Source organism: Myodes glareolus, chromosome 8 (genome assembly GCF_982192425.1).
Source record: "Myodes glareolus chromosome 8, mMyoGla1.1, whole genome shotgun sequence".
Classification (NCBI taxonomy): Eukaryota; Metazoa; Chordata; class Mammalia; order Rodentia; family Cricetidae; genus Myodes; species Myodes glareolus.
The window spans coordinates 101,317,447-101,338,006 of NC_142033.1; the positions used below are offsets into that span (position 1 = coordinate 101,317,447).

General features: G+C 54.6%; 2 protein-coding genes across 12 annotated transcripts in view; one reads left to right on the top strand and one right to left on the bottom strand.

The window, feature by feature from the left end:
- Positions 1–2,651, top strand: part of Ptprs (protein tyrosine phosphatase receptor type S) — a 62,131-nt gene extending 59,480 nt beyond the window's left edge. For all 9 annotated transcript variants that reach the window (XM_087909267.1, XM_087909270.1, XM_087909269.1 and 6 more), the window contains 5 exons: positions 91–217; positions 289–414; positions 678–832; positions 909–1,044; positions 1,803–2,651. In XM_087909267.1, coding sequence (XP_087765393.1) covers positions 91–217; positions 289–414; positions 678–832; positions 909–1,044; positions 1,803–1,871 — 613 coding nt within the window. In that variant the 3' untranslated portion in view covers positions 1,872–2,651. The remainder of the gene's footprint in view (positions 1–90; positions 218–288; positions 415–677; positions 833–908; positions 1,045–1,802) is intronic.
- Positions 2,652–12,659: 10,008 nt separating this feature from the next.
- Positions 12,660–20,560, bottom strand: part of Kdm4b (lysine demethylase 4B) — a 73,701-nt gene continuing 65,800 nt past the window's right edge. For 2 of the 3 annotated variants that reach the window (XM_087909278.1, XM_087909276.1), the window contains 10 exons: positions 20,040–20,218; positions 19,642–19,858; positions 19,318–19,394; positions 19,095–19,150; positions 18,761–18,869; positions 17,102–17,287; positions 16,831–16,995; positions 16,638–16,757; positions 15,462–15,554; positions 12,660–14,710 (listed from right to left, as the gene is read on the bottom strand). In XM_087909278.1, the coding sequence (XP_087765404.1) occupies positions 14,528–14,710; positions 15,462–15,554; positions 16,638–16,757; positions 16,831–16,995; positions 17,102–17,287; positions 18,761–18,869; positions 19,095–19,150; positions 19,318–19,394; positions 19,642–19,858; positions 20,040–20,218 (1,385 nt within the window). In that variant the 3' untranslated portion in view covers positions 12,660–14,527. The remainder of the gene's footprint in view (positions 14,711–15,461; positions 15,555–16,637; positions 16,758–16,830; positions 16,996–17,101; positions 17,288–18,760; positions 18,870–19,094; positions 19,151–19,317; positions 19,395–19,641; positions 19,859–20,039; positions 20,219–20,560) is intronic. The other variant, XM_087909277.1, reaches the window with a different exon arrangement.

The following is a 20,560-nucleotide window of genomic DNA, read 5'->3' on the forward strand; positions in this document are numbered from 1 at the left end:
CTGATGGCTTTGGAGAGTGGACAGAGGACGTGTGTCTCGCAGTATGCCTCTCTTGGAGGCTGACCCCACGCTTGCCGCCCTCACCCCCAGACAGCAGAAAGCCTACATTGCGACGCAGGGGCCGCTGGCGGAGACCACGGAGGACTTCTGGCGCGCCCTGTGGGAGAACAACTCCACCATTGTCGTGATGCTTACCAAGCTCCGGGAGATGGGCCGGGTGAGTGTGCCTGGGGCCACCAGGGAGGTCCCTGCAGGACCATGCCACTGACCCTGCCCTTGGCTCCACAGGAGAAATGCCACCAGTACTGGCCCGCCGAGCGCTCTGCCCGCTACCAGTACTTCGTGGTGGACCCGATGGCAGAGTACAACATGCCGCAGTACATTCTCCGCGAGTTCAAGGTCACGGATGCCCGGGTGAGTAGGGCATAGCAGAGGCTGGAGCAGTGTTCAGGAGGAGTCTTCACCAGGGTGGGAGCAGCTTGGCACAGCTTGGCACTGCTGGGAGCTCTTGTGGATTTTAGTGATCACCATCAGCTTTGGGGGTTGTGCGGGCAGCTGGCCACAGAAGGTGGCATCTTGGACATTGATAACCAAGGCTCTCATGGCAATGATCACATTGTCCGTGTGGAAGACACTGTTAGATGCAGAAGGGGTTTGTGAATGGTTATCCCTTCCAGGATGGCCAGTCCCGGACCGTCCGACAGTTCCAGTTCACGGACTGGCCCGAGCAGGGCGCGCCCAAGTCAGGCGAAGGCTTCATCGACTTCATCGGCCAAGTGCATAAGACCAAGGAGCAGTTCGGCCAGGACGGGCCCATCTCGGTGCACTGCAGGTGAGTGCACAGAGGAGCTCAGGTGGGGGGTCTGGGCAGCCAGCACCCATGTGACTGCCATCCGCTTCCACTGCAGCGCTGGAGTGGGCAGGACAGGCGTGTTCATCACCCTGAGCATTGTGCTGGAACGGATGCGGTATGAGGGTGTGGTGGACATTTTCCAGACAGTGAAGGTGCTGCGAACCCAGAGGCCCGCCATGGTGCAGACGGAGGTATGGGGCCATGCCTGAGACGTCCCTGCATGCCATGCCTCCTTTCCTCTGCTCCCCTCAGGCCTGCTCCACAGCCCTGCAGACTTGGGGTTGGTCGGGTGTCTGCCTCTGGGTCACAGATCTTAAATCTAGTGATATTTGTGTACAACTGGGGAAACTGAGGCCTGTACCAGGCTTTTTATGGGGGGAGTCACCAGCCAGCTCCCAAATCTTGACACAGAGACTTAATATTAGTCATGAATGCTAGGCCTTATTTTCATTTCTTGCTCTTACAGCTTAACCTGTTTCTCTGCATCTTTGTTTTGCCTGGGGGCTGCTACCTTTCTTCTGTGTTCTTTCCTTGCTTCTCAGTCCAGCTGGCTGGTTAACCACCTGGCTTCTGGCCCTGGGCATGTCCCTCTCTTTCTCTTTCCTTCTCTTCCTCTGTCCCCTCCATCCCCCACCAACCAGCCAGTCCCACCTATCCCTTTCCTGCCCAGCTTTTTATCAGACCAATCAGGTGCCTTAGGTCAACAAGGTGAAACATATGCAACACATGTTTGCATAATTAAAGTCAGCAGGAACACATGTGACACGCCTTGACACAGTTAACAAAAGCAGCGGGAACACATGTGACCTTCTTCTTCATATAACTAAAGTAACACCCACAGCAGAGGCCAGGGGAGGATGAGGCTGCAGGCCTTGGGGAGGACCCTGCTGCTGCTCGGGGAACCCTGTGTCTCTGGAGCAGGTGCCTCAGTTTCTCCTCTGCCCCGCAGGACGAGTACCAGTTCTGCTTCCAGGCGGCGCTGGAATACCTGGGCAGCTTTGACCATTATGCAACATAAGCCATGGGCCCTGCCCGACGCCAGACCCTGTGCAATGCGCCCAGAAGTGACCCAGGCCCCGCAGGGCACGAGGAGGCCCGGCGTTGCGGGGCCCAGCCGCTGCCTTCCGAACTCGGCACAAACGAGGTTCCAGGGTGGGGGGTGGGGGAGAGAGCGAAGAGGGTGCGGCTGCTGCTCCCCACTGCCGGCAGCTCTGCCCCATGCTCCCTGCCTGCCTGGCGGGGACTTTTCTTTCTTTCTTTCTTTTTAATAGTGTTTTTTTTTCTTTTTCTTTTTCTTTTTTTTTTTAAGAAGAAACAAAATCAATCGTGCCGGTCAAAACTTTGAAAAACAAACAAGATCGCCATGTATGCCTCCATGGGAGGCCTATTTTTTCAGTCAGCTTGTCGTGTGGCAGTTACGTGCGAGCGTGGGACTGAGCCCGCGATGTGTCCCTCGTCCCCGTGTGAGTGACACACTCTTAGTTCTTGTTTTCCTTTTTTTTTTTTTTTAAATCAATCTTCAGACATATCAGATACGGAGGGTGAAGCTGGGGGCACTCGGGCCACCGAGGACACTGGTCTAGCCCCAGCCGCCAGGAGTATCCTCGCCCACTCGTGGCTCCGTGCCCTGCATGGAGGACCTGGTCCCTAGAACTGCAGGACACTTGGGGGCATTCGACCCCCCGGAGCAACTGTAGAGCGGGTCAGCTCTGCCCACGCCAGTTTTTTGGGCAGAAGCAGTGGGCGCCGCCCCTGTATGTAGATAAACCGACTTTGTATTAAAGGAAGATTCGTCCGACCTCAGTGTGGATTGGTCCTTGATGCTGCCAGGGAGGGATGGGGCGTGATGTCCTCTGAGGTCACAGCACTGAGGAAAGGGCTTAGCGGGTAAAGGGCCGTGGAAGAATACAAGAACCTTTGTTCGAATCCCAGCACCCGCATTAAGACCCAGGCGTAGTGGCAAATGTAGGTCATCTAGCACTCGGGAGGTGGAGATAGTGTTTGGGGGCTCACCAGCCAGCCACGCAGGCTGCTGAGAGGCTGGGGAAGGGAAGGGAGAACACTGAAGAATAACTGGGACAAGTCCTGAGTTTGAAAGTAGAGAAAACAGCCAAGGAAGGTGAGAGACTTAAGCCTGGCCCTCTGGAATGTTCTATAATCTGACCAACAGGTTTATGAAGCCTAAGCAACTCCGACCCAGTTCCCAAAGCCCACTACTAAAGCCCTCTAAGAAGGATCTCTTATTTTTCCCTGCGCAGGCTGTCTGAGCCTCGAGGGTGCTGACCTAGGGGGTGAGAGGGGTGAGGACCTGTCCAGAATCCCTCACTACCTGAGTCTTTCCGTGACTGTGTAGTTCTCCTCTCTGGATTGAAGCTGGAGCTCTGAAAGCCTCATACAGAGGCTGGGAATATTATGGGATGTGCACAGGTGATGCTTAGCAACAATGTCCTAACCTTGAATAGCAGCGACTGAGCAAGTGCCATGCATTCCAGACCCTGGGCTGAGCAACTTTGTCCCCTTCATTAAAAGTGAGACCAGGCTGGTCTTGAACACACGAACCCCCGCCTCAGCCTGTGCCACCCCACCTGGCTAAACGCATCAAGAGTTTACTCAGATGAGATTTATCCTGAGGGCCCTGCTCTGGAAATAGCCAGATGGTTTTACAGCAGTGAGAGAGAGCCAAGGGTCTGCTCATCTCTCCTGTTTTTTATTCCAAGATTAATCCTTACTTTCCATGTGAGTGTGGCACCTGTGGGCGGCGAGTTCCTCTCTGATTCTCACTGTCCTCCATCGGGGTCACTTTACAAACCAGAAGGAAAAGTAGATGTGGTGGGGGGTTCCCCGAGCCCAGCCTGGACAGAGACTGTTCTGATACAAAGTCCATTTGCAGCCTGAATGTGCTAACAGACAGATTTCCACTCTAAATCTCCGTCAGGCAGACAAAAGACACAGTGTTGGCTGCCCCTGCCGGAGGCCCTAGACAACGCCAGGGTGTCCATAGCCGCAAAGGCCACAAAGGCGACTGTCTACCCTCTCACCCCTGGCTGTGCTCAGCCTGTGGCCCTCTGGACCCTAGAGCAGGGAGGAAGACAATCGCCCAGCGTGTCCCCTGACCTTGACGGGACTTTGCACAGCCTCATGTTGCCCCTCTGTCCTCCAAAGCCAAACATCAGGCAGATGTGGGCTCACGTCACAACACAGACTGAGGCATGAGGGTCGTCAGTTCAAGGTCAGCCTGACACAAAATGTCTGGAGACAACATAAAGGCACAGTGACCTGGAATACACAGCCACAAAGAAGATAAAGTGTGGGGGACCAGGTTCTGGCTAGAGACCCCCCCACAAAGACCACGCTGTGTGGAATCCATGACAGCATGGGGTGATGGTTCATGGTGGTGGCAGTCACATTTGACATAACAGAAAGCTCAAGAATCGGAAGGAAAGCCTGTATCTATGGAGGCTAAACAAGGAGATGACATTGTAGCTGTGCAGCACTCGGGAGGCAGAGACAGGCGGATCTCTGTGAGTTCGAGGCCAGCCTGGTCTACAGAGGGGGTTCCAGGACTCAAAAACTCAAAAAAAGATTCTAAGAAAGATCCTCCTCTGCCTGACCCTGAGGACCAGCTGCATGGAGGCTTTCTTTAAACTTACCATTTTGTCTTTGGGGAAATTTCATAGAATTAGTCCAAGTAGATAATAAAGGTATACAAATGTTCTGGAAGGAGTGTTTGCTTTGCATCAGACCTGAGGACAGGCATGTGGAATGTATAGGGGGCGTGGTCGGGTGGGACCCCTGCCTAGAATCCCCAGTGAGGGACTGGGGACGTGGTGGGGGGGATGCCTTGAGTCTGGTGTCAGCCTCTCTCACCCAGCCTCTCTCACCCTTCCTCTCTGTGGCCTGGAGACCTTGCGGCCATATTGACCACCATTTTATTCCGTGGCCAACAGCACAGGAATGATTAGTTTTCTGTAAGATTTGTTTCAAACAATTAGTCCCCACATATCAGCCTCTGCAGTGAGGGAGGAGGCAGATAAATCCTGGCCGGCCTCACTTAGTCTTTTAAAGGCAATTAACTCCTCGTTATTAGCCTTTAATTAGGGTGATTATGTCCTCATCAATACACATTATTATAGTTGTTAGCAGACAGCTGTTGAGGCAGACCGCATATCAGATGTCCCCACTGTCCCCCGTGGGGTCTAGTTACCTCCTTCACCACATGCCACAGCAGCCTGGCCCCGAGGGAATCCGCCTCCCCTCCCTGTGGTGCAGTGATGTGGGTTCTGGGTGTGACGTCACGGGTGAAGGCAACTGTGGAAGTTTCCTTTACAAAAGCTCCACTTCACAGCTGTGGGGGACACAGCAGGCTGAGGCAGGAGGATCAGGAATTCCAGTCAGCAAGACTGTATCACAAAGAAGTAAGGGCCCTAAGCCCAGGAGGTCACATGGGTGTAGCAGCCCTCACGGACAAGCCCTGCTGATTTTGGGTCTCTTCACATCAGCCATCACAAGGAAAGAAATACGACATCCCAAAATACTCCCAGAAGCTCGACGTGGCTGTTGTCACTAAGTCAATGATCAGAAAGTTGTGGCTCCCGGTAGACTATCCCACAATCAGACAAGAGGAACAGGCCAGAAACACGCTGGGTGGTGTCCCAGCCCTTCAAAGGGACAAAGGCCTTGAATGACCAGCCTGAAGAGCCAGGAAGCAGTGATGGTGGAAAAAAGGTTCTGCTGATGTTTTCTTGTCGGGATATATGTGTCGGTTAGGACGCCGCTGAAAAATTTAAGACAAGGAGAAGAAGGTACTAAATGTGAGACAAGGGTAATTAGGGACCATAAAAATGTGCAACATTAACGGAAGAGTTCACAACCTTACACTGTAGGAAGAATGACTGCAGGGAATTGGTCACCGAACGGTGGGTAACAAATCATTTCCAAGACTGGTGCTTCTAACTCGTATGGAGACTTCACCTAAGCTTCAGACTTATGTGGAGACGTCATCACCTCGCTTCAGACTTGTGTGGAGACGTCACCTCAGTTTCTGAGCTTCAGAGCAAGGGGTGTGAGGGTCATAGCCTCATGATTTCTACACAGGATTCCATATCTGAGGGAGTGACTCGCTGGTGAAATCCCTACCCAAAATCCCCCAGTGAGGGGCTGGGGGCATGGTCAGGGTAAAAGGATGGCTAATAGGATTAAACTCCTAATGACTAACGATGTTGTCTAGGTTCCTGGACTTGGCTTTCCTACTGCAAATATCAACCAGCATAGTAAGTTAGCCCTTTTCAGGGTGGCTGGAACATCAGGCCTGGACAGGCATTCTGCAGGGCAGGATGCTAGGGTTTCTGGGTGCTTGGGAAAGGGGTTACTGATATCAGCTACTTGGGGCATTTCCTGTCAGGCAGATGTTTGCAAGGTCTGGTGATCACCGCTGCACCTCCACGGCCCCGGACACACAAGGCCCTCACAGCCTTCACCTTCACTGTGCGCATGTTTCAGAATGTGGTCCAGGTGCTGTGAGTGTGGGCTCTGAGCACAGCTATCATGGGGTCGAATCCCAGCTCTGCCTTTACCCTGTCTGCAACCTTAGGCAGCTTAACAGCCATCTCTGTGTCCACGAATCCTCTCAAAGTGCAACGGACTTCTCAGGCTGAGGGCCCGGCCCCAGGGAAGGACGCAGCCTGAGCACTCACTGCCCCACCAGGGACCTGGAGGGGACGGTAACTGTTTTGTCTGCCGTGTGACCAGACCCATGGCCCAGGCAGACTATGACAGAGTTTACTGCCGATCATGGTTACAAGGGTGAATCCATGACCATCGTGTGGGAATATGACAGCAGGCAGGGTGGTTCTGGAGCAGCTGCTGAGAGCTTACTCGTTCACAACAGGAGGCAGAGAGAGCGAGGCAGAGAGTGAGAGCGAGAGACAGAGACAGAGACAGAGAGAGAGAGAGAGAGAGAGAGAGAGAGAGAAATGTTGCCTGGCATGGGGCTTTTGAATCCTCATCCAGCAAGGCCATGCCTCTGAATCCTTCCCGAGCAGTTTCAAACACAGTAAGCTTTAAAAATATATGAACCGGGCCCTGGAGAGATGGATGGCTCAGCAGTTAAGAGCACTGACTGTTTTTCCAGAGGACCTGGGTTCCATTCCCGGCAACCACATGGCAGCTCAACTGTCTGTAACTCCAAGATCTGACACTGCACACAGACATACATGCAGGGAAAACACCAGCATACATAAAATAAAATGTTATTTAAATATATGAATATGAGCCAATGGGGTCATTCTTCTAAACCATACTTAGCTGTTGTTAAGGACAGGAGCAGTGGAGGGAGCGTTCTTGGAGGGGGAGCCTGGACGGAGCCTGGTTAGCCCTGGGAAAGCGAAGGCATCCGGGTTTAAGGGGCACAGGTACAGAGGTGCTAAAAGGAGTGTTCGGAGCACAGCAAGCATGGGCACCGCTGAGTCGGGCTCCGAGTGGCTGTGCAGACTTTGGACACTGCAGGGAACTACTCTTCCCACAGGACTCCTCGGCAGCCACAGGAATAGAGGTCCAGGAGTCTGTGGACTCTAAAGCTGTCGCTGCCTGATCATACCCATGAACGCACGTGTCCGTGGACTCTGAAGCTGTCATTTCCCGTTTATATCCACGAACCCGTGTGTCCGTGGACTCTGAAGCTGTCATTGCCCGTTTATACCCATGCTCGTGTCCGTGGACTCTGAAGCCGTCACTGCCTGTTCATACCCACGCACGCATGTGTCCGTGGACTCCTGATCACTCCTTCACTGTGTTTGTCACGTGCCTGTGTCCTGTTACCTCCTCAATACCGCCCAAGTGGTCTCACACACAAAGAACCGAGCGACTCCATTCCACACCCGCAGGGACCCCTCCAGCACCCTAGGTGGTGTCTTGACGTGGCTCAGTCCAAATCCCACGTGTGCATTTTCAAAGACACTCGTCTGTGATAAAACTTGATGTTTTCTGGACCGAGATCCTACAGTCTTTATCAATAAAAGCCTGGAGTCAGATGTGGGGTAAAAGCTGACCAGTCAGAGGAACGAGCAGCAGCCACCAGACGGCTCACCTCTCAGAGATCCCGCCTCTGCCCCTCCTGACAGCCAGATCTCCCTCCCTGCTTAGCTAGTGGCTAGCTTCACCCTCTGATCTCCAGGCAAGCTTTATTTGTCAGAACACAAACAAAATATCATACAAGATTTTTCTTTATGGGACTGGAGAGATGGCTCAGAGGATAAGAACACTGGCTTCCCTTCCTGAGGCCCTGAGTTCAAGTCCCAGCAACCACAGGATGGCTCAAACCATCTGTAATAAGATCTGGCCTGCAGGCATACATGGAGACAGAATGTTGTCTACATAATAAATAACAATTAAATGAATGAATAAACAAATAAATTGAAAAAAATAGTTTTCTTTATAGGCCAGGTACTGTGAGAGGAGGCATAAGGTAAGACACAGAGACTCAGATGCACAGAATTCTGGAACAGGGTTTCTATTGCTGTGATGGGACACCATGAGCAAAAGCAACCTGGGGAAGAAAGGGTTACTTTGGCTTAAGCTTCCACATTGCAGGCTATCACTGAAGGAAGTCAGAACTGAAACTCACACAGGGCAGGAACCCGGAGGTGGAGCAGGTGCAGAGGCCGTGGAGGGAGCTGCTTTCTTACAGAACTCAGGACCACCAGTCCAGGGATGGCACCTCCCACCATGGGCTGGACCCTCCCCATCAATCACCAATTAAGAGGATGCCCTCAGGCTTGCCTACACCAGCTCTTAAGGAGGCCTTGTCTCAGTTGAGGCTCCCTCCTCTCAGGGAACTCTAGCTTGTGTCCACTCTCTGATGAGGACCCTGTGCCACCAGGCCCAGCAATAACAGCTTCTAAAATCTGTTTTTAAGGGCTCCTCACTCTTCACCTCTCCCCTTTCTGAGGCAGGCCTCCGCAAGCCTTCCCTTTCTTTTCATACACCATTAGTAAACTTCCACGTTTATTTATTTATTGTACATTGTGGTTCTTACTGCCGCTAAGCTACAACCAAAACCAAATAGTTCTTTTAAAATTTTAGTTTTCAGCCGGGCGGTGGTGGCACATGCCTTTAATCCCAGCACTTGGGAGGCAGAGGCAGAGGCAGTTGGATCTCTGTGAGTTCAAGGCCAGCCTGATCTACAGAGCGAGTTCCAGGACAGTCATTAAAGCTACAGAGAAACCCTGTCTCGAATAAACAATAAATAAATAAATATTTTAGTTTTCAAAATACTGCCGAGTGGCCAAGCCTCATAAGCAATGGCAGGCCTCATGGACACCTTAGTTTTTGTTTTGTTTATCAAAGACTTTTATAAAGAGCAGGACTGAGACACACGTGGATCTCCAGAGTTCGAGGCCAACCTGGTCTAAAGTGAGTACCGGTACAGCCAAGGCTACACAGAGAAACCCTGTCTTGAAAAGTCAAATAAATAAATAAGAATAAAAAATAGCGGCTCAGTGGCTGGGAGCTGCTCATCCAGGTTGACAACAGCCGGCCCAGAATCAGAAGGCAGCTGACACACGGAGCCTCGCTGTAGGGTGACAGCTGATCCAGGGAAGTGCTTCCATCAGGGCTTGGGCCTCCATTCTGCCCACAGATTTCCTGCTGGAGCCGGATTGAAAAGCCACCCACAGAGGTTGTGTAGCACAAACCAGGCTTCAGGCTACCAGTCAGGTTTCTGGGCCACAGAAAGTCAATCACCATAAAATCTGCCAGATTTTGCTCAATGGTTGTAAAATGGGGCCGTAAGGAAAAAGTGAAACGTTATCGGCTTTCAGATGGTTGGTTCCAGAAGAATCTAGAACACTTCCCCACTGGTGTCTTCTTACACAGCCATTGTTACGCTCGGGTTTCTAAGTGTCAGGCGTTATAACACTTTGCTAACCCATACAGTTTTGAAATATCACGCTGGTAACCTGAGACTGGCCGTGACAGGACAATTTACACAACCAACCCACAGGTGACCTCATGAGCAAATGGTCTCCCTCAGGACTTGCTGACAGCTGCCGCATCCAGTCGCACACAGGAGAAAGGAGAGCAAGTGACTGCTGTCCTGAGGAAAAGACAGAGACCTCCTAGAAGTTCCCAGCCACGGAGGCTTCATTTCCCAGAGCCGTGCCGTGTGACCTGGGAAGTAATTGGGATTTCCTGTTGACCAGGGGCCACAGCGAGGACTTCTGCTGATCATGACTAGTCTTTGTCCACCCTTGTAGGAGCCACAGGGCAGCTTGTGAAGATCAGAGTGGAGACAGCTGGGGACGCCATTGCTGCATAAGTACAAAGCCCACCCCACTTTCCTCTCCAGGAGCCAGTGAAGAAAACTCTACAGTGAAGAAAACCAGAGCGAGAACGGCAGGGGGCATGCCTGGGGCCTCAGGAGCCAACCCACCTGGAAAGGCAGCCAGGCATGGTGCTGAGCCCAGTGACTCCCAGTTCTGGAGACTGCAGGGTCCCCTGGGCTCGCAGGCAGAACAGCCTGGCACAAGGGATCAGTCGAGTCCAAAAACAAGGTTGGAGTGGAGCAACTGAGGGAGATACCCAATGGTGACCCATGACCTCCACACACACAGACACAGGCACGCACGCAAGCATTCAGAGGCCTCCCGGCCCTGAGACCAGCCTAGCGGCTGGTGTCAGCCTCCTGCCTCAGGGCCCACGACCTACAGACACTGTTTACTGCAGGCTGGAGGGCAAGGTACCACACCTTTTAACCATTCCAGCACTCGGGAGACTGAGGCTGGAGGATCTCTGTAAGTTCAGAGCCAGCCTGGTCTACAGAGCAAGTTCCAGGACAGCCAGGGCTACACAGAAAAACCCTGTTTCAAAAAACAAAACAAAAAAACAATGGCAAAAAATTCTTTATGTGTGGGCTGTACGCTGGACTCCTGTCTCCAGCACTGTTTATAGACCAGGTGTGATGTCCCCAGAGATCCTGCTTCAGTAATAATCTACACTAGAAACAGGCCCTGTCCAACAATAGCAGCTTATTAAAAAACAAAAAACAAAGCAAGCACACAAACCATCTGTATAGTGCAAGACCCAAAGGCCACAGCCTGACAATGGGGCGTCACCTCAGCCAGAGAGGCTTGTGACTCCTCCAACAGCAAGAAGCTGCCTACTACTAACCCCAACCATCAATCACTGCACCTTCCCCATCTCCTAGCCTGACAGCTCCTTCCCGACCACGCCCGGGCTCCACCCCTGAGCACACCCCAGTCAAGTATCTGTCTGGCTCTGTTCTTCCAGAACCTGGGAGAAAGTGTTTGCTGACAGGGCTGCAGGACTGAAGAGCTGGTTTGTCTGATGGGATTTCAGACCTAAGACAGGAGTTTTTACGAGAGAGAAGCAAAGTTGAGAAGACACAACTCCTGCCGCATTCCAAGTCAAGGAGCCTCAACTGAGACAATGCCTCCATAAGACCGGGCTGTAGGCAAGCCTGTAGGGCATTTTCTTAATTAGTGATTGATGGGGAGGGCACACAGTCCATTATGGGTGGTGCCATCCCTGGGGTGCTGGTCCTGGATTCTACAATAAAGTAGGCTGAGTCAGGCAGTGGTGGCACACACCTTTAATCCTAGCACTTGGGAGGCAGAGGCAGGCGAATCTCAGTGAGTTCCAGGCCAGCCTGGGCTACAGAGTGAGTTCCAGGACAGCCAGAGGTACACAGAGAAACCCTGTCTCAAATTATATATATATATATTTTAAAAAAGTAAGCAAGCCATTGGGAGTAAGTCAGGTGGCGGTGGCGGCAGCAGCAGCACCCTCCACAGCCTTTGCATCAGCTCCTGCCTCAAGGTTCCTGTCCTGAGTTTCTGGATGATGAACGGAAGTGTAAGCTGAATTAACCCTTTTCCTTGCCCAGTTGCTTTGGTGATGGTATTTGACCACAGCACTAGAAACCCTAAGACACTGAGGTAGGAGCTAGAGCAATCATGCCCCAAGTTAAGGGATTCAGGATTCCTGCAGATGACCCTGTGGGTCCCCTGCTTGGTCTTCAAGCTTCCAGCCAACAAGGACTACAGCATATCATCCAAGTCCCGACTTTGTAACCCTGAGTCTCCTTGCAGTCCACCAGCAGCCCCAGAAAACAAATAAGCAACAGGGACAGGTCTGACTCCTCCAAGCCGCCGAGGTTGAGGCTGGATTGTGTGGGGACAGAATGGACATGAGGTCTCCATTCTGCTCAGGAAGGGCCAGAGGGCTACAGACCCCAGAGATCACATTTATTTCCACTGCAAGTGCAGGGCCCTGAGGCAGTGACCCCCACCCCCCTCACCTGCTTTGGTGATGCCCCTGGGTTTGTGACTCAGGTCTTCAGATAGGTTCTCCACAGACCTGGGTGAGACGGGGAGGTCTGAGGAGAGAGAAGGGGACACGACTTTTCAGGTTGTCTAGGAAGCCGTGAGCTGTAACCACTGCGGTTGGGAGCCAGGGAGCACTCATCCGTGGAGCACTCACAGGTGGGATGAGGATGAAGGCCATGCAGTCTCTCCACTCTGACCTCCTGGAATTAGGTGCAATTGCAGGAACCTGAGAGCCTATGAGTGACAAGAACCGGGTTGGGGCGGGGGCAGGCAGGGTGTGTAGGCTTCTGCTGAAGAAAGCAGGTGCTGACTTGGTGCTTCTGGGTGCCCCTGGCTGCCAGGGTAGGGGCTGCGGAGCAGGTGGCCCAGGTTCAAGCTAGGTTCAGCTTTACAGGTCAGGCAATCATTCAGCAATCTGAGGTTAGGGCCAATGGCTGCCACATGCAAATAAGTATCACAGTGGCCCATGTGCAAATAAAACTTTATTGACAAAAAACAGGTCTAGGGCTAGATTTGGCCCAGGGCTGCAGGCCTCATGTCTGAGCTCAGTAGGATCTGCCAGTCAGGGTCAGAGCTAGTTAGATGTCCCCTCTTGGCACAACATCCTACCCCCACAGGATCCTGGCCATGTCCCCATCAGGGCTGCCTTCCCTTTCCTCCAGAGCTTTTTGCCTGTTCCAAGGTCTATTCTATGTTTCAAAGAGGAATGGAAAATCAGGGTCATCTGCCCCACCTGGCTGCCTGCTGCTGAGATCCCTCTGTGAGTACACTGTTGGCTCCTCCTCCCTTGGGCCAAACCCAAGTGTCCCTTGCAGCCCACCAGAGGCCCCCCCAATCCTCCCTCCGTGCCGTTTGCTGTGTTCCCTCTGCTCCAGCAGGCCAGGATGTGCTCGGCCGCAACACCACTGCTCATCTGTGGTCCCTGCTAGCATTGGAAGCAAATGGAAGCTGCTGAAAATGAGCGAGTCGGAGAGCCCCATACCCTGCAGGGACACACTGCCTCAGCACTGTGCCACTGGAGCAAGGTGGAGTCTTGCGGAGGGTGTTCCACCTCCTGGCAGCCCCTACATCCAAACCAGAACATGCTGTGCCCATCATCCTGTCAAGGAAACCTCTGTCCTGAGCCCATCTGGCCCTGGCCAGAAATGAGAACATAGCCATGGCCAGACAGGAATAGGAAGTGCTTGAGGCTTTTAATTGATCCTGAGCCAGAGGCTGGGGACTGAGGCAAAAATATGGCATCCTTCATCTGGGGTGGGGAGAAAAGTAAGGGAGGAGCGAGGTTTTGTTTCTGTTTTGCACATTGTAAAACCCAGGCCTCTCTGTGAGACGCATGTGCGGGCCACCTGCAGCCTCTGCAGAGCCCATGAGAGTCACAGCCTGAGGCCCCTGTGGCCCAGCCGATTCCTTTAGGCCCAAGGCTGGGCCCTTTTAATTCTCTTTACAATATAAATAGAATTTCAAAGTACATGTGGACATGGTGGTCACTGGGCACTCAGCAGAGGCCCAGTCCCTCCAGGTCCCCAGCAGGTCCCCAGGGCCTGTCTATGCAGTCCTTTATCATTTACAGACGAGCTGGCTGGCCATGCTGGGGACTGACGGAGGCGCTAGGGTGGCAGTGGCTTCTAAAGAGACAGAGCCAACCCACAGGCAGTGGCCACTAGTGAAGAGCAGGCCTGAGTAGTCACTCAACCCATGCCACAAGGGAAGGCGGCACCTGCTCTCCTGCCTTCAGCCACAAAGAGGCTCTTTCATGGGGGAAGGCTCATGGGACCTCAGGCCACAGCTGTGGGACTCAAACACCTTGGCAGCCTGGCTCACCCATGGGGCAGCTGCCATGCCAGGCCTCAGAGACAGACTCTGCATGGGGCGGGGGACAGGACAGGGAAGGGACTCGGCGCCTGCAGGGCCTGCCTCCCCAGCAGGAAGCAGAAGACACTACCAGCAGCCACCACACAGGCCACCGTGCACTGGCTGTCCGAGTGCCTCCTCTCCAGCTGCTGAGGAGAGAAATGACCTCCACAAGCGGCGAACAAGGACGAATCTCCTCATGTCTTGGTTCTAAGGAAAAGAGTAGGTCGCTGTCCGTGTTTAAAGCCACGAATCTAGAAAACAGGTTGGGACTGTGCCCCAGTGTCCTCGGCTGGCGTCTGTCACAGGAGGCTCTGGGATGCCCCGTAGCACCTTTAGGAGAAAAGCACAGCCAGGATGGGTCCCACGGAATCGCTGCAGTCCAGGGACACTGGCCCCTCTCCCTGAGTCCGGCCATGTTGGATCCTGCTGGTTCTGTTGCCCAGGTAGGTCCCGCAGTGGGAACAGGAGTGGGCAGCATTTAGAAGGGTGCCCCAGGTCGGCCCTGCGCTTGCAGCAGGCTCTCCACGAAGGCCAGGTATTCTGGGCTGTGCCTTGTGTCCTGGGTTGTGGTGGTTACCGTAGTAGCCACCCGTGGACGCTTGGCAGCCTTCACATCCTCTGCAGAGAAGCCGGGCTCCTGTGGAGTGCCGGTGCTCAGCGACTGTAGATGCCAGGGACACAGAGGGATGTTAGTCTAAGATGTGCTGTTCGTTCAATGATATAAGGCTGTATTGCATTCTTTCATGTTGCATTTAATTCTGTGAATCTGTGTTTGTTTGCCTGCCTAAAACACCCAATTAGTTTACTAAAGAACTGAAAGACCAAGAGCTAGGCAGGAGAGAGAAATGGGCTGCCAGGCAGAGAGGAGAAATAGAAGAAATCTAGGCTGGAGAGAAAAGAGGAGTAAAAAAAGGAGACGGAGAGGAGGACACCAGGGCCAGAACCCGGCCAGCCACGGGTAAGAAGGAGAGGTAAAAGCCCAGAGGGAAACACAGTTAGAGAAACGGGATAGGCTAAGCTAGTAAAGCTGGCTGGAAACAAGCCAAGCGAAGGCCAGGCATTCATGAGTAAGAACAAGTCTCTGTATAAATTGGGAGCTGGGTGGCAAGTCTCCAAAGTGTAAAAAAACAAAAAAACAAAAAACCTCAACTACAGAGATGGATGAGGCTGTCGCCCTCAGCACCGTGACCGTGCCTGTCACTGCACCCTGATTCACACCCAACGGGTAGTCCCCACCTGTCCTTCGGTCTACAGAGTCTACAAAGTAGACACCTGTCCCTGGCTGAGCAGAGTGGCAAGCCCTGTATGACTGTGATCAATGCCAGAGCATCATTTATGGCCAAGGAGGAGGGGACAGCCTGTCTGGGGCATGCATCTTCCATGCCCCAGAGGGAGGTGCCCAGGACACTTACCAGCCGGGACCGTACCCTCTTGGGCAGCTCCTCTTCCAGGGTGAAGATGTCCCCACGTTTCACCGTTAGCTGAGACCCGTCCTCAAATTCCACCTGCAGCAACAAGGGGTCTCGGCATGAGGAGGGCCACAGGACGCCAGCCCTACCCACGGAGAGCCCCAGGGGTGTCAGGGGCTCAGGCGGCCTGAGTGACCAATGACTGACACGGGGAAGACGCGCCTGGGCAGCAGCACTGGCCCTGGACAGGAGGCTAAGGGCTCACAGGGTCCTTGGGACCCACTCAGAATGGCAGCTGTGGCCCAACACTCCAAATAGGCCCCATCCTCCAGAAGTGATGCCCAGGGGCTGGGTTGGGCAGCTAGCTGGGAGGCAGGCGCCATGGGGCTCCAACATCTGGCCACCTTCTCTGGGGACAGCAATGAGGAGCACAAGCAATCAGGGGCCTAGTTCCCAGCCTGGCCTCCTGGCTGGGTAAAGTCACGTGCTGGAAACCAAGGCTCCTCTGGTGTCTTGGAGGGGACCCTGGAAGTGCGCCTGGGCAGGAGACCTGCCAAGGCAGCAGCTGGACAGTGCTATGCACTGGGGGTTCTGGAAGGTGCCTGCTGCCACCCACCTGTGATACTCCAAGGGGCAGGCTGTACCCCACCCCCAACACTCTGAACAGCTGCAGCCCTCAGCCCAGGCTACCCTGCGTGGGCTCACACAGCTTCTGGAAATATCCTGAGAGGAGTGTGACGGGCATGTGAATACACCTGTCCCTGGCTATTGGGCTTCAGGGTGGGGTAACCCGGCTGGCCTACCATTTTATGCCAGCACCTTGTTTAGCCACACATGTGCTGTGTGTGTCCCCACGCTGCCTGGTTTCCAGGCAGCGGGATAGCTGGGCTGGACTGTCCCCTCCCCCTCTCCGCCCAGGTGGGGGCACAGCCGTAATGCAGTTCTGTCGTTTGGCTCTGTCATGCTGTTTTGAGACAAGGTGTTGCTGCACAGCCCCAGGCTGGCAGCTCCACCTCAAGCTGTTTGGTGAGCAGCACCCCACCCCAGCCCCCACCCGGGTGCAGTGCCGAGTCCCAAGTCCCCAGCCCTGGCCTCCCCTACCCTCTCTGTGAGCACTGATAAAGTGTAGGCGGGCAGAGGCTGGGTGTCTGTTAGAGGACTGCTGTGGAGGTTACTCACCTGGTAGATGAGGCTGGTAGCCGCGGAGATGAACCTGGCTCTATACAGGTTGCCATCTGTCCACCGCAGCTCCACCAGCTCGCCCTCCGGAGGTGGTCCTAGCCGCAAGCAGTCTCTGCTCTGCAGGGAGGGTATGGTGAGGCACTGTCCAGCGTGCTCACCCCGTCCCTCCCCTCCCTGCCCCGCCCCTCACCGTGATGCTTTCTGGGTACAGGTTGTCGCTGTAGGAGCCATCATCAAAGTTGACCTCGTAGAAGGTCTGTGCGGTGGTGCCAATGACACGGCAGCGATAATATAGCCCATTGCGGTTCTTGGTGATGACGACCTGGCCCAGGGACACAGCGCGCAGGAGCTGGCCCTGGGGGCGGGGCGATGGTGCGTGTGGGTGGGGTTTTGCTCAAGTGGGCGAGGCCGGGTGGTCAGGGCTAGTACACAAGGGCGGGGTCCCCTGGTGCAGCACTCACCCCAGCGCCGCCTGCTCTGTGCTTGAGGCAGGTGATGGACACCACGTAGGGCCAGTCATCAGGCTCCATGAGGACACCAGCGGCATGTGCGCAGGTCACATGGAAGGACGTGGAGCAGTGCTCATAGGAGCACTGGATGCAGGCACCAGACACCCTCTTCATGCGCTTGCGGCAGTACACACATTTCTGCATAGGATGGGGTGCAGGGTTACCAGCAAGGCCAGAGAAGTATCTTCCAGAACGGGGGGGGGGGCAGTCATCTGAACCCAAACTGCCAATTCTCAGACCTCTTCCCTGACCATGTCCCCACCCTCCCTGCAGCACAGAGCTGGGGGATTGTGTCTCCTGGTGCAGCACCATAGGGTTTAAATTGTCAGGACATGAATGGAGACAGACAAGGTCTTGGGATTTGCACGCTATCCACCTGAGTCATAATGCTCTCACTAAAGGCCATCCAGTTGTCAGATCCTGCTTCTAAAGGGGCTTCTAAGGCCATCCACTGGGCCTGCTCTGGTGGCCTGTATCCTTAGGCTGGAACATGGCCCCTGAACTTGTGACTCTGTCACCAGTCACTGGAGAGCCCAGGCTCTGGCTGTGAGCCAGCCTAGTCCCTCCTGGGCCTAGTCCACAGCGGCCTTCCACTCAGTGTGTCCTGGAAGCAGGGGAAAAAAACCAGGCAAAACAAATACAGGCACTGTCCATGTCCCTACCTGGGGGCCTGGCCTCCAGTTTGACCACAGCCAGCTGCCCTCCCCTAGTGTGCTAAGTGCACCACGGAGAATGGATGTGGGAAGGGGCTGCATGCCCAAGGGCAGGGATGGAGGAAACAGCAAAGGTTACTCATGTGCTTGTGGCATGCATGCAGACAGGACTATTCTGCATCACATGCTCCAAGATGCAGAGTCCAGCAGGTGAGTGAGCCTGGTCACGCCGTCGAAAAGAGAAAGAAGGCTGGAGAGATGGCTCAGGCAGAAGCACTTGTCCAGCTCTAAGGACATGGGTTTGCATCATCGGAACACATGTAAAGCCAGGTGCGGAATGTGTAACCCCATGTGCTATGGCATGATGGGAGTCAGCTGGCTGGACAGGCAGCTGGGCATGTACATGGAAAGGCCCCATCTCAAGCAAGATGGAGGGCAAGGACTGACACCTGGGGCTGTCCTCTGGCTTGACACATGCCTGCACGTGTGTGCACACACACAGGACACACTACTGTGCTTGTAACATAGTGGAGGAAGATGAAGCTTGGGACGTCACTCTATGGGAGCTAGGAGTCACAGCATAAGACAAGGCTCCTCCTCCCCAAGTCACAGAAGGCAAGCACCGTAGAAGGCAGGTTGGGCAGGGGGAAGGCTGGAGCTGCCAGGGCCTGCTGGGACAGCTCTCAGCAGCGCGAGCACACTGAGCTCAGGCACTAATAGTAGGTAGGAGTATCTGCAGAGAGGCCTGAGAGCTGGGATACTTAGACCGGGGCTGCCTGGCTGAACTTGGGGATAGGTTCTCACCACTGTGCCCTACGCACTGCACAGAGCCCCCCACCTTGCTGCAGGGCTATGGGTTTGGAGAAATGAGCATCCTAGACCAGGCTGGGGCTATCCTCCCAGGGTCTCTTAGTTCACCCCAGGACTAAAGCTGATGGCCACAGCCTTGGAGACCTACCAGTTTCCACCGCTGTTCAGGGATGGCACTGACATCCACGGGGTTGCGCTCAATCACATTCAGGAACCGTACCTCGGGGACTGCAATGGCGCAGATCACGTGAATCCACCTGAGAGGTCAGGGCAGGGTCACAAATGCACTGCAGATGGTTCCAGGCTATCCCCAAGGGGCCAGCCAGGCTGGGTTGTTGGGGGGTGGGGAGGGGAGGTTTATGGGCATTCAGGACACTGCTCCCTTCATGTTGGATACCCTGTTCCTCTCTCTCCAACCTCCAGGGAAGCTGAGCAGGGAGGCAGGAGAGTGACAGTCGCATAGGGCAGGGCGGAGCACACACCTGTGCTCTGTGGTCGTCTGCAGTGCTCCCCCCCGGAGGTTGCACAAACAGCATTCCTGAGGAACAGATTAACATGGTAAGGTGCAGCCACCTCCATCCGAGAAACATCCTAGGAATAGCTAGTGTCAAGCCCCAGCCTCAGCATAGCTACGATCAAGACCACTGGCCCATGGAGGTCTAGGCCCTCCCAGGCTTTAGGCGCCACCCAGCACAGGTAAGTTACCGCAGTCCAGGCATGGGCCGCACACCGGGAGCATGTCCAGCCCTCCTTGGCCAGCTCAGGCCGGACACCGTAGCAACCTGGAAGACAGTGGAGTGCTGGGACCAGACAGAATCTGTCACCTGAACACGTGCAGCCACTCTCACACCTGCAGCCCTTCCCCCACATCTACAGCTCTCCACACCTGCTGCCCCCCCATACACTGTACAGTGTAGCCTCCTGAACGAGAACCCTGGACAGTGCTCCTCAAACTCAAAATGCACTGTGTCCAAAAAGTATTCCATGTCCCCAGAGTCCCTCACACTGAGATGGCTGTGGAACACTCACTGGCGTGGACCTGCAGGCAGCAGTGGGCACAGGAAATGAGTGGGCTGGTACCATCCTCACCGACGTAGGAGTTAGCAGGCAGCGGCTCCGTGTTCTCCCCACTTGAAGTGAAGCACATCTCAGGGATCAGTGGCCGTGTCCTCTGGCCACTTTTGGAGGGTGGCTGGACAGCACTGTCCCCTGGAGCGGCTGGGACCTCTCGCTCTGTCTGTACTGACTGCAGAGGCATGGACATCAGGAGGTGACAAGGTCCCATACCCAGCGCAGGGCCACAGAAGGTCAAGCTACAGTTCCCTCACCATCCAGAGTCTAGGGGTGCATAGCTGCTCTCTCCTGAGTGGGGTGGGGGAAGCCAGCAGCTGCAGTGTCAATATAGGGAGGCCAAGCAGGCAGCTCACCTGGCTGTAGGGGTAGAAGAGGGTACAGATGGCGCAGTAGGGCTCGTTGAGGGCAGCTGCCGCATTGAACTTCCTCTCAGCTTGGAAGCTGGCTGCCTTGTTCTTCCACTGCAGCGAAAGCAGGGACTTCAAGGCCTCGGGGTCACTGACATCGTCCTCCCCTGAGAATGGGAAGGCTTCTGTGATGGATGAGGGACTTGGGTTGGAAGACGAGGCCCCAGCAGAGCACCACCCCACTGGTTCTCTGTCTGAGCAGCCCTGGCTGGCACTCGGCAGTCTGCATTCCTGCAGGGAGCGGGGGCTGATTTCCCTCCATGGTCTCCCCAGAGTCTAACCTAAGTCCTGGACACCAAACATGCCACCCTCAGACACATCCTCTTGTGTGTAAAGCTGGGCACAGTGCTGCCTACCTGCCCGGGAGCCTCAGCCACCAGCCTGCTAAAACCCATCTAAGTGGCAGCACGACCATGACGGGCAGGAGGACGGAGGAAGGGGGCTATCAGCCAGAACCACTCCATTCT